The 15423-nt window shown below is 49.5% G+C and overlaps 1 protein-coding gene across 2 annotated transcripts; it reads right to left on the bottom strand.

Annotated features, from left to right (window-relative positions):
* Nucleotides 1–2977: 2977 nt before the first annotated feature.
* On the bottom strand, nt 2978–15358 carry CABP5 (calcium binding protein 5). Of its 2 annotated transcripts, none has more exons than XM_077846809.1 (6): nt 12116–15358; nt 10601–10631; nt 9914–10057; nt 8950–9059; nt 5816–5963; nt 2978–3522 (listed from the first exon to the last, which is right to left on the bottom strand). In XM_077846809.1, the coding sequence occupies exons 1-6, from the start codon at nt 12176–12178 to the stop codon at nt 3497–3499; spliced, it is 522 nt and encodes a 173-aa protein (XP_077702935.1). In that variant the 5' UTR covers nt 12179–15358; the 3' UTR covers nt 2978–3496. The 2 variants fall into 2 exon arrangements, with proteins under 2 accessions (XP_077702935.1, XP_077702945.1); XM_077846819.1 differs by having other exon boundaries at nt 5834–5963.
* Between the last annotated feature and the right edge of the window lie 65 nt (nt 15359–15423).

Raw genomic sequence — 15423 nt, 5'->3', positions numbered from 1 at the left:
TTTAAAAAAGAAGAAAATTCATTGCAAGACTACATTGACTATTCTCTCCCCATGCCTGTGGCAGACATCATTAATTAATTACAGAATCTGTTTCCCTGTGAGCCCAGGTGCATCCTCATTTTGTTGTTGTCCCTCTTCTCCTCCCTGCTCCTCCCCCTCCTCCTCTTTCATAAAACACTGAGCAACTGCTATCACTGTCCCACACTGCATGCAGACATCAGGAATAGATTTAACCATTCGGCCTCAACCAGTCTGATTGTCTAAAACGATGTTGCATAGACATTTGAGAAGCCGGAAGATCTCATGGTAGAGCTTTTCCACTGTAGCTCAAGAACAACCAGATGTTCGATCTTCTCTTAATCACAAACACACCACAGGAAACCTGGCTCTCCTGCCCCCAGATCCCACAGGTGCCTCCTTGTCTCCAGCCTTCCCTCACACACGTTCTACCTCTGTCTCCTCACTCAGTACGCTCTAGCCACCGCCCTGTTCCTGAAGCCACCACACTGACGCCAGCCTCTGTGTCCTACTTGCATGGCATCCCCTTCCCCTTACCTTCCTGAGTCTCCCTGCTCACTTCACAATGTCTGCTGAGTCACCCAGTAATGAAGATGGAGACATGCCCCCAGATCCCAATTCTGCAGAGGGCTTGCCCAGCTCCGGCCGTGCCATCTGCAGGCAGCCTTCAGTGGTCAGCCCCAAATCAGGAATGTCTGCAGCTGCAGAGTGGCCTCCCTTGCTCAAGGTTGTGCCCTTTCCAGGGCAGCCCATATGCAAGCTCTGAATGAGGGCAGGTGTAAAGGTGCAACCATTTCAACCCCTGGGAGACAAGTCAGAAGAGCCAAGTCAGGAGCTTGTGCAGGTTGGGCTGAGACACATGAACTTGCATCCCACTTCCTTCTCCAGGTATCAATCCTAAGCACTCTTCTTGATAAACTTCCTGTACACTTCAACAGAGGAGGCATGAGGGGAACCCAACCTGAGACAGCCCATCATTAACAGACATGCTTTCTGGGGGCACCAGGCTGGCTCAGTCAGTAGAGTAAGCAGCCTTGATCTCAGGGGATGAGTTCAAGCCCCACGTTGGGAGTAGAGATCACTAACAGAAAAAACAAGAAATGCCCTTTGGGCCATTCTAGCTAATCAAACTACCCTTGCCTCTCCCCTAGTTCTCTGAGTAGCTAACCATCTCATTTTATCTTCTGCAGTTTCATGCCAACCTGAGCTGCTCTTATGTGATTATTTTTTTTCTTCTCCCCTCCCACTGGAATATGAAAGCAAAGACCTTATTGCTGGCCTGTCTCCAGGACCTAGAATAATCCCAGATGTATAGCATGAACATGTGCTGTCTATAGCCACACAGGGTGACTTATATTTAAATATAACTTACATCATTCATAAAATCATTGTCGAAAAAAAAAAATAAATAAAATCATTGTCGATAGAATGTTAACTTAGTAAAATAAAAAATAAAATTCAGTTTCTCAGCCTCACTCACCACATTTAAAACTCAATAGCCACATGTGGCAGGGGCTACCATAACAGACAATGCAGTTCTAGAACATTCCATTGTCACAGAAGATCCCATTGGATTGTGTGGCTCCAGAATACAAGCTCCTTGAGGTCAAGTACCTTTTCATTGCTCTATTTCCATCACCTGGAACAATGCCCGCCATACAGCAGGGACTCAGCAAATGCCACGTTGAATAAGTGGGTGAGTGGGATGGGCAGATGAACAGGTGTATGGATGGAATGGGATGGAGCTGGCACAGGAGGTGATTTTAAAGGGTGATCTGGTTTATGTCACTCCTCTGCTCAAAATCCTCCAAGGTCCTCAGACTGGCCTCTAAGAACATACATGGTTTAACCTCCCATCCACTCTGATACATTATCACCTACCCCTCTCCAGCCAACATGGCCTCTCACCATTCCTCTCCAACAGGCCAGCTATATTCCTGCCTCAGGGCCTTGGCATTCACCCTACACTGTGTTGGAAGTGCTTTTCTCCTAGACAAGACCCTGGTACTGAGTAGACCCTCGTTCCCCCTACATAGAATGTGGATTCCTCCTATTCCCAGACACCTTAAACCACTTTCTGCTCCATTTTTCTCCATATTTCTTACCATCTTCTACCATACTAACCAAGATTATATTTACTCATGTATTTTGTTCCACATCTGTCTCCTCCCTTTATAATGTGGTGAGCTCCTGGGGGTGGAGGTGGGGGCCAGGATCGGTGTATTTCATTCACCGAGATAGTCCCATGCTTGGAAGAGTGCCTTGCACTCACAGCAAGCACTTCATACATTCCTGCTGAATAAATGAAGTGCAGAAGGGAAGGAAGGCAGGATGGAAGGAAGGAAGGATATACAGAAGGGCACAAAGTAAGTGGTCACAGTGAGAGGTTAGAAAACACATTATTCTGGTTCCACTCTTCAAATCTAAAATTTAATTTTATGAAACGAGGCTATTGAACCAGATGACCCATTGTATACTTCTACTTGGTGGGTTTCAAACATGAGGAAAACCTGGTGGAAGGTGTGATATGAATCCTGTACTTTGGGGACTTTGTGTCCTGCCCGCAGGTGGAATTAAAAAGGAACAGATCCTCTGGTTTCAGGGTGCAGGTCAGTGTCAGGGTGTGAGGGCTGGCACAAGTTCCCACCTAACAGAGGCAAAATCTACTGGAGCACCCAGGGCAGACCATTGTGGGGCAGGGTGGAGGGGGGTGCTGGGGTTCCCAGGAATGGTTTCCATGCCACCCATATGTAAGCTGAGAATTTGAGAATTCCCCGTCCCCCTTCTCTTTGCATGATGACATTTTATGGGGGATTAATTCCCTGGGGATCAGCTTGCTCTAAACCTTGGTAATCCAGATTTATGATTTAATTCAGTATCTCACATAAGGAAAAGGAAGTAGGAGGTGGGAGAGAAAAAACAGACCTTGCTTCCAGGAAATCAACCAAACGGGCTAAGCTCACTTTGGAAGCCTCTTTAATTAACCTTTTCCAAGTCCAGTCTTATCAGGAACTCTGTAGCCCCAAGATTGGCCTTTCCCCCCTCTTCCAACAGAGAGAAACTGAGGTGATCGGAAGCAGCTGAAGCAGGAAGGGCGAAGGGCGGACTATGGGCTGGATTTTTTGGGAGTCAGACCCATGAGGACACTGAGGAAGAGACTCTAGTAGGTCATAGGCTTTGGAGATTATGGGAAGTCAAAAGATGTCATTAATCTTTGGAAATGGGGGAGCAGCACTGACCCTAGTCCCAATCTCATTTTCATTTGTAGATTCTTCCTTCTTAATCTCATTCTAGAGAGGTACCCCTGGCCCCACTCCGCCATCTGGGCAAAGTGATCATTTTTGGGTTAGCCTTAATTCATGCTCTGCAAGGTGGCCAGCCACCACTCTTCCTGGAAGGGCCCAAGGGGATTTGGTCCAAGGCAAGTGCTTTATCCATGTTGGCTGGGGGTGGGGTGACTGGGACTTCCAGAACCTCCTCAGCGAGACATCATCTTCACAAACTCTGAAAAGGAAGGTCTCTGGTGAGGTGCGTATTTGTAAGAGCAGCCAGCATTCATTTTAAAGCCCTTACTGTGTGTCAGGAACCATGGGTGATCTTTGGGAAAGTTCTCAATGACCCTCTGTATCTCAATTTCTTCATCTCCAAAATGGAAATCACAGGACTGCCATATGCCATATGTAATATTTCAGATGGTTAAACAAGATAATGCTTTAAGACACATCAGCTGTTAAATAACTATGATTATCTGATTTCATCTTCTCAACCAATTCTGGAGGAGGAAATATCATTTTACAGATAAGCAGAGGCCAATGCAGTTGACCAATGGGCCTGAGGTCATGTGGATGGTGAGTGGTAAACCTTGGGAATAAAGCAGGGTGCACCTGACTTTGCTGTGACTCCACGCCAGATGAACTTTGGGGCCCCACCAAGGTCTTGAGGTCATTCTGTCCTTTCCCTGCCTGGGCATCTGCCTCCTATCTCTTCCAGATTTCCAGGGATGCCCCTGGCACACCTGAGCCTGGTGAGATCCAGCAGGCATCCAGCAAACATTTACTAAGTTGTGGTAATGCAATAAATATCTACCAAGTTTCCCTATTGGGAATTACAGAAAAGATGGTTCAGAGAACATCCCTCACTTGCCATCCAGGATTCAACACCCTAGTTGGTGAACACAGCTCAGTGCCATGAAGTCTGCAGTGATTACTTTGAAGGGAGAGGAACAGAAAAACATCGGTAGGACTACAGAGCTGGAGCTAATACACCCAGCTGAAGATGAAGGGAAGCTTCTTGGCAAAGGTTGCACTGTTCCCATTCCTGAGGGATGGATAAGACCTGAGAATGCCCTGATGGGAAAGTATGGGAACTGGAAGGGAAGCCAGGGAGAAAGGAACAGGATTTCAAGGACACAGAGCAGTGTGTCCCAGAACCCAGCAACTCAGAGTGCTTGTTGAAGTAAGGAGTTGGTGGAGGTCAGACCATGGATGCACTTGAATATTGGACTAAGAATTTATCTTTTGTCAGGGTGCCTGGGGGGCTCGGTCAGTTAAGTATCTGCCTTCAGCTCAGGTCATGATCCTAGGGTCCTGGGATCAAGTCCCACATCAAGCTCCCTGCTCAGTGGGGAATCTGCTTCTTCCTCTCCCTCTGCCACTCCCCCTGCTCATGTTCTCTCTCTATCTCTCTCTCTGTCTCTGTCTCTCTCTTTCTCAAATAAATAAATAAATAAATAAATAAATACAATCTTAAAAAAAGAATTGAGCTTTTGTCTATAGGCAGCAGTTGGATGCTGGGGTTTCTGAACCAGAGAGTCACAATTAGAGCCTGTCATGCCCTGTTCCGTCTCCTACAAAGATCTCTACTCCGATCCACACAGGATTGCAATGGTTTCCATTCATCTGATCACTCAACACACACGTAACAAGCTCTGCACCAGGACTGGGGGTTTGGTGATGAGAGGTTCGGTCTGTGGCCTCAGCAGGAAACAGGCAAGTCATGGTTATAAGCTCTGGTGGTGTCACTCTCCTTGTTACAGTGGAGGCATGTGCGGGTGCAGAAGAGGAATGCCCCTGCCCAAGAGGAGAGGTAGGGGGCAGCTTCCAGGGGCATAACTAAGACTTACCCAGCAGGAAGAGGCAAGGGTGATCCAGGCAGGAACACCAATGCGAGCAATGTCAGGATTGCCACTTAGTACATGAGTTCTCTGGATTTTCTCTAAAACTTTGGGAGGAAGATGTCATATTGCCCCATTTTGCAGATATGAACACTGACACTTAACATGAGAAAACAGGGTAGCCCTGGTGGCTCAGTGGTTTAGTGCCACCTGCAGCCCAGGGCTGATCCTGGAGACCCGGGATCGAGTCCCACGTCAGGCTCCCTGCATGAAGCCTGCTTCTCCCTCTGCCTGTGTCTCTGCCTCTCTCTCTCCTCTCTGTGTATTCTCATGAATAAATAAAAAATCTTTAAAAAAAAAAAAAAACCATGAGAAAGCAGCCAGGATAAGGCTGCATAGTCAGTAAGAGACGATCCTGAATTTGAGCCTCGAGACTCTGACCCCAAAGCCCCAGCTACTAAGCAGTCCACTCTCCAGATGGGACCCTCTGATCTCTGACAAGGGCGCCTAGTGAACTGGGAAGAGATAGGGACTGGAGACGTGAGAGTGAGCCCTGCGGGAGCACGTGTAGGAATAAGCTCCTAGATGGTGTCCCAGGAAGAGGTGAGGGACACGGAGCCTTTGAAATGACCCAGGTTGAAAGGGAGAGTCATATGGGCAGTGGCTGTCCCCACACAATGTCACCTTCAAAGTCGACGGTACCGTCTCCATTCACATCAGCCTCCTGCACAACCTCTGAGATCTCGCGGGGCGTGAGCTTCTCTCCCAGGAGCCTCTGCATGGCCTGCTGCAGCTCCCCGAGGGTGATCTCCCCATCTCCATTGGTGTCAAACTGATTGGAGCAGAGGAGTGATATCAACAATGATCACGACAATCCCAAGAACAGTGTTACTGACCACTTACTGTGGGTCAGCGCTTTCACACATCGTGCACTGGCGTGTCCCCTCTCTGAAGGTGGGTCATCTGCACTATCTTGTTCACTGCCCCATGCTCAGGCTCCAAACAGTGCCTTCCACACAGTATGACGCACCAGATAAATACTGGCTGAATTAATGAACTATTTTCAAACCTCCATGCTGCATACCCTTAACCAATCTATTAGAAAGTCTCTGCATTCTATGCCCCAAGCAGGTGGGGTAGCTAACTATCCTTCTCTAGCTACACTGACACTAACCTGGCCAAAGCCACAATCATCTCTTTTCTGGACTATCATGACAGCCCCCCAGTTGGTCCTCTGACTCCCATCATGCGTTGTCCACATATCAGGGCCTTGTGTTCATGTTCATTTAAAACAGAAATCAGGGGTGTCTGGGTGGCTCAGTCGGTTAAGCGTCTGCCTTCAGCTCAGGTCATGATCCCAGGGTCCTGGGTTCGAGCCTCGCATTGGGCTTCTTGCTCAGCAGGGAGTCTGCTTCTCCTTCTCCCTCTGCCCTCACCCCTGCTATGCTCTCTCTCTGTCTCAAATAAATAAAATCTTAAAAACAAACAAACCAGAAATCAGGTACTGTCAGCCACTCTGCTGAAAATACTCCAGTGGCTTCCTATCCCCCTCAATGAAATCCTGACATGTTCCTCAACACACAAACTCCTATGAGGTTGGGTCCTCCCTCTGCCAACTCTGAGCGCTTGTTGCTTGCATGCTAATGCTACTCTCTCTCCAGCTCAGGATGCTCCAAGAACTCAGGGCTTCTTGCTCTTCCCCAAATGCGCTTTCTGCCTTCCAGCATCCATACCTGCTGCTTCCCCAGCCTGGAATAATATTTCCCCAGAGCAGTGCCATCCAATTGAAATATAGCATGAACCCCATGGCTGATTTTAAATTTTTTAGTCAGCCATGTTTTTATTTTTATTTTATTTTTTTATTTTTATAAATTTATTTTTCATTGGTGTTCAATTTGCCAACATATAGAATAACACCCAGTGCTCATCCCGTCAAGTGCCCACCTCAGTGCCTGTCACCCAGTCACCCCCACCCCTGCCCACCTCCCCTTCCACCACCCCTAGTTCAGCCATGTTTTTAAATAAAAGGTTAAAGAGAACAAGATAACTTTTAATAATCAATTTTACTTAACCCAATATATCCAAAATATTATCATTTCAGAATGTAATCAATTTAACAATTATTAATGAGCAGGGCACCTGGCCAGCTCGGTTGGTAGAGCACCTGACTCTTGATCTCAGGAGTTTGAGCCCCACATTGGGTGAGGAGATTACTTCAAATCTTTAGAAATTATAAATGAGCTATATTTTTTTAATGCACACTGGATTTCATAAGATGTTTAAATACTACCATGGTAAGTACTTAGTATATACTTAGTGTGATTATTTAACATAATCAGTACACATGTATGCTTAAGCTAAGGATACTCTTAATCCAGGTGTATTTTACAACTGATAGGGCACCTACGCTGTGCAGTGGTTGAGCATCTGCCTTTGACTCAGGTCATGATCCTGGGGTCCTGAGATTCAATCCTAAATTGGGCTCCCCACAGGGAGCCTGCTTCTCCCTCTGCCTATGCCTCTGCTCCTCTCTCTGTGTCTCTCATGAATAAATAAATAAAATCTTTTTAAAAATCTGATAGCACCTCTCCATTCAAACACCAAATACTATCAGAAATACTTGATCTGCATGTAGCTTTTGTAAAATTTGTAGGTGGAAAGGTAGATCCACATACTCAAGGTTTTCCAGGAGAAATGTTTCTCAGTAACTGAATTGTGTTATTTGTTTTTAAATTTAAGCAAATTGAGTGTATATTCTATTGAATGTCCAATTAAATAAACAATTGAACTGAAACAAATCAAAATTAGATAAAATGAAAAAAACGAGTTCCTCAGTCATACCTGCTAGTATGTCTAGGGCTTGACAGCCACAGGTGGCCAATGGCTACCATTTTGGACAGAACATTTCTGAGATTACAGGAAGTACTGTTGGGTGATGCAGCTCTAGGTCATATTTATGTGAAGCTGGGACAGGAAAATCACACAGCTGGTAGGAGGACATCTTCCTGGGATTCAGACCCATGTTTGCACGGCTCCAAAGTTTTGCCTTCCAAAGGCTATGCTACTCTTTATTTTTGCCTCCTGCACCGAAAGCTCTGAGGTAATAATTTTATTTGATTTTATTTTTAAAGATTTTATTTATATATTTGAGAGAGAGACAGGGTGAGTGGGGGGAGTGGCACAGGGAGACGGTCAATCAGACTCTGTGCTGAGTGTGGAGCCTGACGTGGGGCTCAATCCATGACCCTGAGATCATGACCTGTGCCAAAACCAAGAGTTGGATGCTTAACCCACTGAACCACCCAGGCGTCCCCTGAGGAAAGCATTTTATTAGGGGATGAAAGCAAATCTCAGCAAGCCCCTCACCCTCCCTGGGTATGAGACTTAAGAGATTCTTAAGTATCTCTACAGTGGGTTAAACCGGATTATCTCTTTGCATTCCCCTCTGGAATCTCAAATTATTGAATTCCTTCTTCCCATTACAGGCACAGAGATTAGAGGTCTAACCATGTGTTCTGGGCATGGCAGGATCTCAGATGAGATTTGTAAATTCCCTGAGCCTCAACGTCCTCATCTACATGACTGGGGATAAGGGGCGGCTTATCCCTATTGTTCTTTATGATCATTAAACTAGAAAGTATTTGCAGAGGGCCTCGTGCATTGCAAATGTTTGGAAGATGTGATTTTCCTTCCCTATAAATCCCATTCTAGTTTCCAAAATATTTGGTTTGGGTAGGTTCTGTCCATGTTGGAAGACCAATCATAGACTCCTGGTGTTTCTTTCAAGTACCCCCAACACCATGAAAATCTTAACTCACTTCCTTGAAGGCGTCTCTCATCTCCTGGACACCGATCATCCCCGCTGTTTCCTCAAGGAGTTTGGGGGTCATCAGCTCTACAAAGTCCTCGAAGTCTACACGGCCACCCACTGAGGACAGAAGAGGCAGGTTTAGTGAGAGTCCATGTAACCAACCCTCCACTACCTCTCTGGACCCTTCCAGATTGGTTTAAGAGGCAGACCTGCTCTGATCTCTCTGCCATCTGAGAAATTTCCCTCTCAGCCAACCCGGAGCCCAGGGTCCCTCTAATCCGAACCCGGGTGGACGGATGCATGGGGTGAAAGAAACCAGCTGTCCCTGTGACCTTGGGAAAAATCTCTTAATTGGTTCAGATCTCTGCTCATCTGTTGGTCTGTAGAAGGGGGAGCATGAATTGAGTGGGAGCCAAACCTCTTCCAGATAGAAACACAATCCTGTCTTTGGGTTCAACCTTGTTTACTCTGTGGCACGCCTTAGAGCAAAACCCCAGAGTGATTTGGTCCCAGCTTCCTTCTCAAAATGAGCTCTGAAACCCATCCCAAGTTTGTTTCCAGAGGCAGATACGGTTCCAAGCTTGCCCTCTACCTTTGCGTCTCAGTGGTCATGGTACTAACCTACATTGATAACCGTTTACTGGAGGCTAAGCCTTGACCTGCATCAGCTCCTTCATCCCAATCCCACAAGGAGTGACAGATGGGAAAACTGAGACTCAGGAGTGGAAGTTGACTCCACTTTTCAAAAGCACCACAATCAGTACATGATAGAAGTGGGACTTGGACCCAGATCTGCCTCCAAGAGTCACCCTTTTATCCACTTCAGACGCTGCCTCCCCGAATCCAGGCTGAACTGTTTGCTTCCAGACTCCTAGTGCCGCCTACCCTCTTCCTTCCCTGTGGCTCAGCCTCCACATCCCTCCTGCTTCCACCCCACCCACTCCCAGCAGTCCTCCCCGGCTCAGCCTCACAGTTCATGCGGATTTGCTGGCCCAGTTCAGTCAACTCCATCTCCGTGGGCATGTAACCCATCGTCCTCATGAGATTCCCTAAATCCTTACAGGAGATGAACCCATCTCTGTCCTTGTCAAACTCAAGAAATGCTTCCCGGAGCTCTGAAAGTTAAGAGAGAAGAACCTTGAGGGGACTCGAAACAGTCAATGGGGAAGACTGGCCATCCCTTGAAACCATCAGGGAGGTACTGACTAGAGACTCCAAAGGAGAAGATATCTTTGAAAACCAAAATTTAAAAAAAGGAGTGATGTATGAAACATGGACAGAGAGTGCAATGAGCAAGATTGAAATGTGCAAGAGGAATGATCCGTGAGACCGCAGAGTGATGGCACTGCGGTCCTCCAGATTCTGGGGTGACGTTATAGGGACCTTCAAAACCTCCAAAAGAAAAAACAACAGTCTTGGATTCATCTTAAAACTCTTGCATCTGTCACTCCTGGGTCTCTGAGACGCTTGGGGATGGGTGTGCCTTCTGAACACTTTGGGAGGCTCCCAAGCGACTGTGTGAGAGAGTTCTACAAAATCATGGCTGAATGGGAAGAGAGAGGTGTGTGAAGCTTTCGTGGGAAGGGTCTACACTGAGATGCACAGGAGAGCAGCCTAGTGGCGGATGACAATGAGGTGGCATTTGGGGCAGGGGTTACCTTCGATCTCATCTTGTCCCAGGGGTCTTTCCTGGAAAGGAATGTAGAGAGAGGGAATTTGAGAGGGTCAGGGATCCCATATCTACTTCTCCAAACACATCCCTCCCTCCTCTGGGCAACCCCTCCCCGACCCCTCCTTGTTCCCAGTTCTCCTCTAACTCCCCTCCTCTTCCTTCTCCTCTCCTGATTCCCACCCCTGACTGTGTGCTTCCCGCCCTCTTCCTCATCACTTCCCATTTCCTCTCTCCTATCCCGGGATCTTGATCTCTGTCCCTCTGCCTTTCCTGAACAGACATCCATCCCATTGTGCTAGCAAGGGGTCTTCTATGTCTTGGCATCCCATCCCCTCCTTTCTTCAGAACAAGAGAGTAAGGCTCAGAATCACAGCTAATGCGCTCAGAGTGCCAACCCTGTGCCCGGTGCCCACAGTCACTTCACTGAAACCTCAGATCCACCCCAGGGGGTAGGACCACATAGCATTCCCATCTTAAGAGGAAGCTGAGGAACAGAGAGGTTAAGGTTAAGGGACACAGCTCTAAGTGGCAGAGACGCTCCCAAGGCAGGGAGACATTAAATCACTCCCTGGAGGTCATGCAGCAGGCCAGGTGCAGCGAGGGCTGAGATTTGAATTCTGAGCCAAAATTCTTTCCACTACACCCTCTTGATTCCTTTCCCACCACCCCCCATTCTTTCTCCCAAGGGTTAGAAGCTGTTTGCTGGGAGCCAGTGTTCGGTGGCATCTGGGCAGGATGCTCACTGCCAGCAACCAATTCTTCAACCAGCTAAGCATTTCCAATCCCTGATGCCACCACTGCTCTCAGACACACCTGAAGGGTCAGGCTGGGTATAAGGCACACCACCTGTGGACTCCACCAGCCTCTGGCCTCCCCCTTGTTCCTGGAGCCTTCCCCTGAGCTTCTCTTTCTCATGATGCCCTCCCCACTCAGGCCCATCTCTCTCTCTCTCTCTCTCTCATCCTAAAGCCCAACAATGAAAAGTAAGCCCCCTGGATCAAATAGACTTAATGGGATCCTGCCACTCAGTAACTATAGAAGACAAGGGGCTTTGTGACTCAGAGCCTCCATTTCCACATCTGTAAAATGGGAACGCAAGTGTGGCCAACCGTGAATGTGGTCCTGAGGATGAAATGACAGCAGGAAAGCAAAGCCCTTTGCGTAGGGCTGGGTGCATAGCAGTGCCTCAGTAAGAGGCAGCTGTGTCATCACCGTCATGGTTACAGGTGTCCAGAGAAATGAGAGGTGATGGACAGGGACATCCTAGTTCCCCTTTTATTTGCAGGTCTCCTCCCCTTCTCCCTTTTGCTGCTGAGTCCGGAGTTCACCTTCACTCACCTCACTGGCCCACTGAGCTCCCAGAGTTCTACCTTCTTGGTCAGGAGTCCCCCTGAGGCTGTGCCCCTTATCCCGGCCCCTTGCACCTGTCATGCCCCTTCCCTCCCCACACCCTGGCCCCCTTTGCCCTGTCCGTACCCTTTCCCACTGTCTGCCACCTCACCCGCTGTTTCTCAGCGATGCCTTTCCTCAGGAAGATGCAGGCGGGGCCCATGGGAAACTGCATGGAGGGGCAGGGCAGGGGCACCAGGCAGCAGGCTCAAGTAGGCTCCCCCTCCTTCCTGTCCCCCTTGGCGTGCAGCCTCCTTATCTTCTCTGGTGCTCCTTTGCCAAGTCTTGCTGCCTCTCTTGGCTTCTCCCTCGGTCCCAGTGTCCGAGAGCTGTGACAGCTGGATCAGAAATCTCTCCTGGGGTTGGGGAGGGATCAGAGCTGTCCCTGCCTCCCCATCTGGCTAGAGTGGGGTGGAGGGGGAGCCGGTTTCAGGCTCTGACCTTTTATCCCCAGAATAGAACTGAAGAGTTTCAAACCTGGGGATTAGAGTGGAGAACATCCATTCATTCATGTTCCAGCAAGCCTGCTGGGTACTCACTCCGAGAGGGGCCTCTGCTGGCCTTTGGGTCTGTGCACATGTAGAGGACCTTGCCCCTGGCCTCAGGGCGCTGCCGTCAGCATGTGCCAGCGAGCAGGATGCAAGAACCTGAGTAACAGCCTGACTTCAGGAAGTGGGCGCACACAGCGATTAAAAGGGTGATATCTGTGCTTCCTCTGCTCACCTCTTCCTCCCTTCGTAAATAATCTGGGGTGGGGTGGGGAGAGAGCAAGGTAGGCACCTGTGCTGGCCAGCGAGGGGGCTGGCAAGCGAAAAGTCATGGTGATGTCACAGCCCAAGGAGGCCATGAAGGTCCCTACCTTGGGGGTTGGGAGGGGATCAGGATAGGGAGCCAGAGTTCGAATAGTTGTGGGAGTGAGGGGGGTGCCCACAGAGAGGCAGCAGGGCTGAGTGTCTGGGCCTGGGGCAGTAAGGATGAGCCATGGGAGGGGAGCCTGACATGCCACGTGGGAGCACGAGCAGAGTGAGAAGGTGTCTACACGCAGGTCCCGAGGATGTCCACTCACAGGGGGTGCAAGGTGTAGGATGTGGACAACAGGTCAGGGTGAGAAGGGTGCCCCCGCTGAGCGGGATGGCAGCAAGGAAGAGAGAGGAGTTACACACAGGGAATCGACGAGGAATAAAGGGCAATCAGTTCCTCATGGATACAGAGATGGGGAAAAAGGAGGAGTCTGGTGTTGGATGGGAATCGGAGGCACTGGTTTGTACTGGTGGGTTTCAGGACAGACAGAGGGCTGTGACAGTAAACACAGACGTCACAGGGTATGCAGGGACACTGGTATGTAGGTCATCGAGCTAAGAGGACACAGAAGCTGTGACACCCCTGGCATCCAGGGCTTGGCTTTTAAAATACCATTCTCCATTGAAAGGAACAAGTCCTGGGGGAGAGGGCTGCTCCCACGTCTGGAGCATGACAAGCAAGTCTAAGATGAGCCTAAAACGTCTTGCGCAGTAAAGCAAGGACAGAGTTGTGGGGTCACGGCGAAGGATCCCAGAGGTCACCCTGAAGAAGCTCCCCTGGCAATTTGAGAATCCAAATAAATATCAACAGGTTATATGGGAACACGGGAAAGCAGGAGTCCACACAGACAGGACTGTGCCAAGTTGGATAACATTTATTTGCGTCGCACAAAATATCCTCTTACAATATACTGACTGCAGAGGGGTCACTTTACATGGGGGCACCAAGCAGACATCACCTTAATCAAGTGATTAAAACGAGCATCATCAGATGTGACAAACTGAAATTATATATTTGATTCACATGCAATCATGAACAAGCCAGCTGCCCACCTTCCCTGCTGCCCCTCCTCTGCACACACTTTCCGGGACTCCGCTCCGAGCACTGTCTGCTCTGGGGTCTCGACAAGTTCTAGAAGCAGCATTTCAACCAGGGGAAGATGTTCCAGCTGCCCGCCTGTCCACCCTGAGCTCATCCCCTCACCACCTGCATCGCCAGCCATCAGCAGGATCTTGTCACTCCCACACCTTCCAGTGGGGTGTGGAACTGGAATGTTCCACATCCCCGAGGGGGCATGTGAGGCTCCCCATGGGCAGCGCTGCCAGCACAGGGCCTCCTGCGGACTGTCTGGACCAAATCCTGGCCCTCTATCTAGTAGACAGTGGACCTAGGGAAAGTTATTTGCATCTATGTGCCTCAGTGTCCCCCATCTGTCAAATGGGGTAATAAAAATTCCTATCCGGTGGGACTGTCATGAGGGTCTTTGGTGAGTGAGGACATCCCTGCCCAGCCCCGGTGGAGGGCTGTGGCAGCCACAGCTGCTGGGGGTGGTGTGTTCACAGGGGTCTGCAGGGTGAGGGGAGGAGGAGCGTGTCCCTGGCCCCGCTTTCCTCAGGAAGACTGGGTTCCATGCCTGAAGGGACCATGGGCTGTACACAAAGCCAGACGGACATGGGCACCCCCAGACACACAGCACGTAACACACACATGTTATTTTGCCTTAAACACGGAGAGTTTGGTAAGTATGGCTGCACGTTACCTTGCCGGTCCTCTTTGGTACAGCTGTATCGGTTAGGGACTCTTTTAGCCGTTGATGAGCACAGGCCATTTCACAGTGTGCAGCCACACTGGGATTTGGTTGCACCCAATAACTATTCCCTCGCCTCTGCTCCACCCCCACGACCAGAAGCCTGCTGGGCAGCAGCTGGCCCCCGGGCCACCATCTAAGGGCTACTTTCCCTGGATCTGCTGGCTATTCCTCATGGTCACAAGGTGGCGGCCCCAGCTCCAACCATCGATCCCCAGTCGAGGCAGGTGGGAAGGCAGGGCTGCCCAACCAGGTCCCCTTTTTGATCAGGAAAAACAGCACCGACTACATGCCAGGCACTGTGAAGGGGCTGAGGATCTACGGATGAGCAAACTAGGTCCAGCCAGCGGCTGGCTGCAATCACGGATGAGGCTCCAGAATCCGCGGTCCCCAGTCCGTGGCTGGCAGAGCTGGGGGTCTCACACACTCACTGCACTGTCTCGCAGGAGGACAGGGCCCGGAGCTAGGCTGCTGGGTCAGAACCCTGGCATTGGCACCCCCGCTTTGGGCCTGGGTGCCCATCTCCCTGTTCTGTGCGCCCCGTCCCCCCAGAGTCTGCGAAGCAGGTTACCTGAGTTAACATTCAAGTCTTGGCTACCACTGGCCCATACAACAGCCACCAACCAACCGCATGTGGCTGCTTACAGGAAAATTAAAGAAAATGAAATAAAATAAAATGAAATGAAACACAGCCATGTTTCCAGCGCTCAGCGGCTGCACGTAGCTGGTGGCTATCCTGCCGCTCAGCATGGATGCAGAACACCTGCAAACCTGTGGAGAATCTACGGGAAGGTGCTGGGTCAGACAGTTCC

Source organism: Canis aureus, chromosome 1 (genome assembly GCF_053574225.1).
Source record: "Canis aureus isolate CA01 chromosome 1, VMU_Caureus_v.1.0, whole genome shotgun sequence".
NCBI lineage: Eukaryota > Metazoa > Chordata > Mammalia > Carnivora > Canidae > Canis > Canis aureus.
This window is presented reverse-complemented; position numbering and strand designations above follow the sequence as displayed.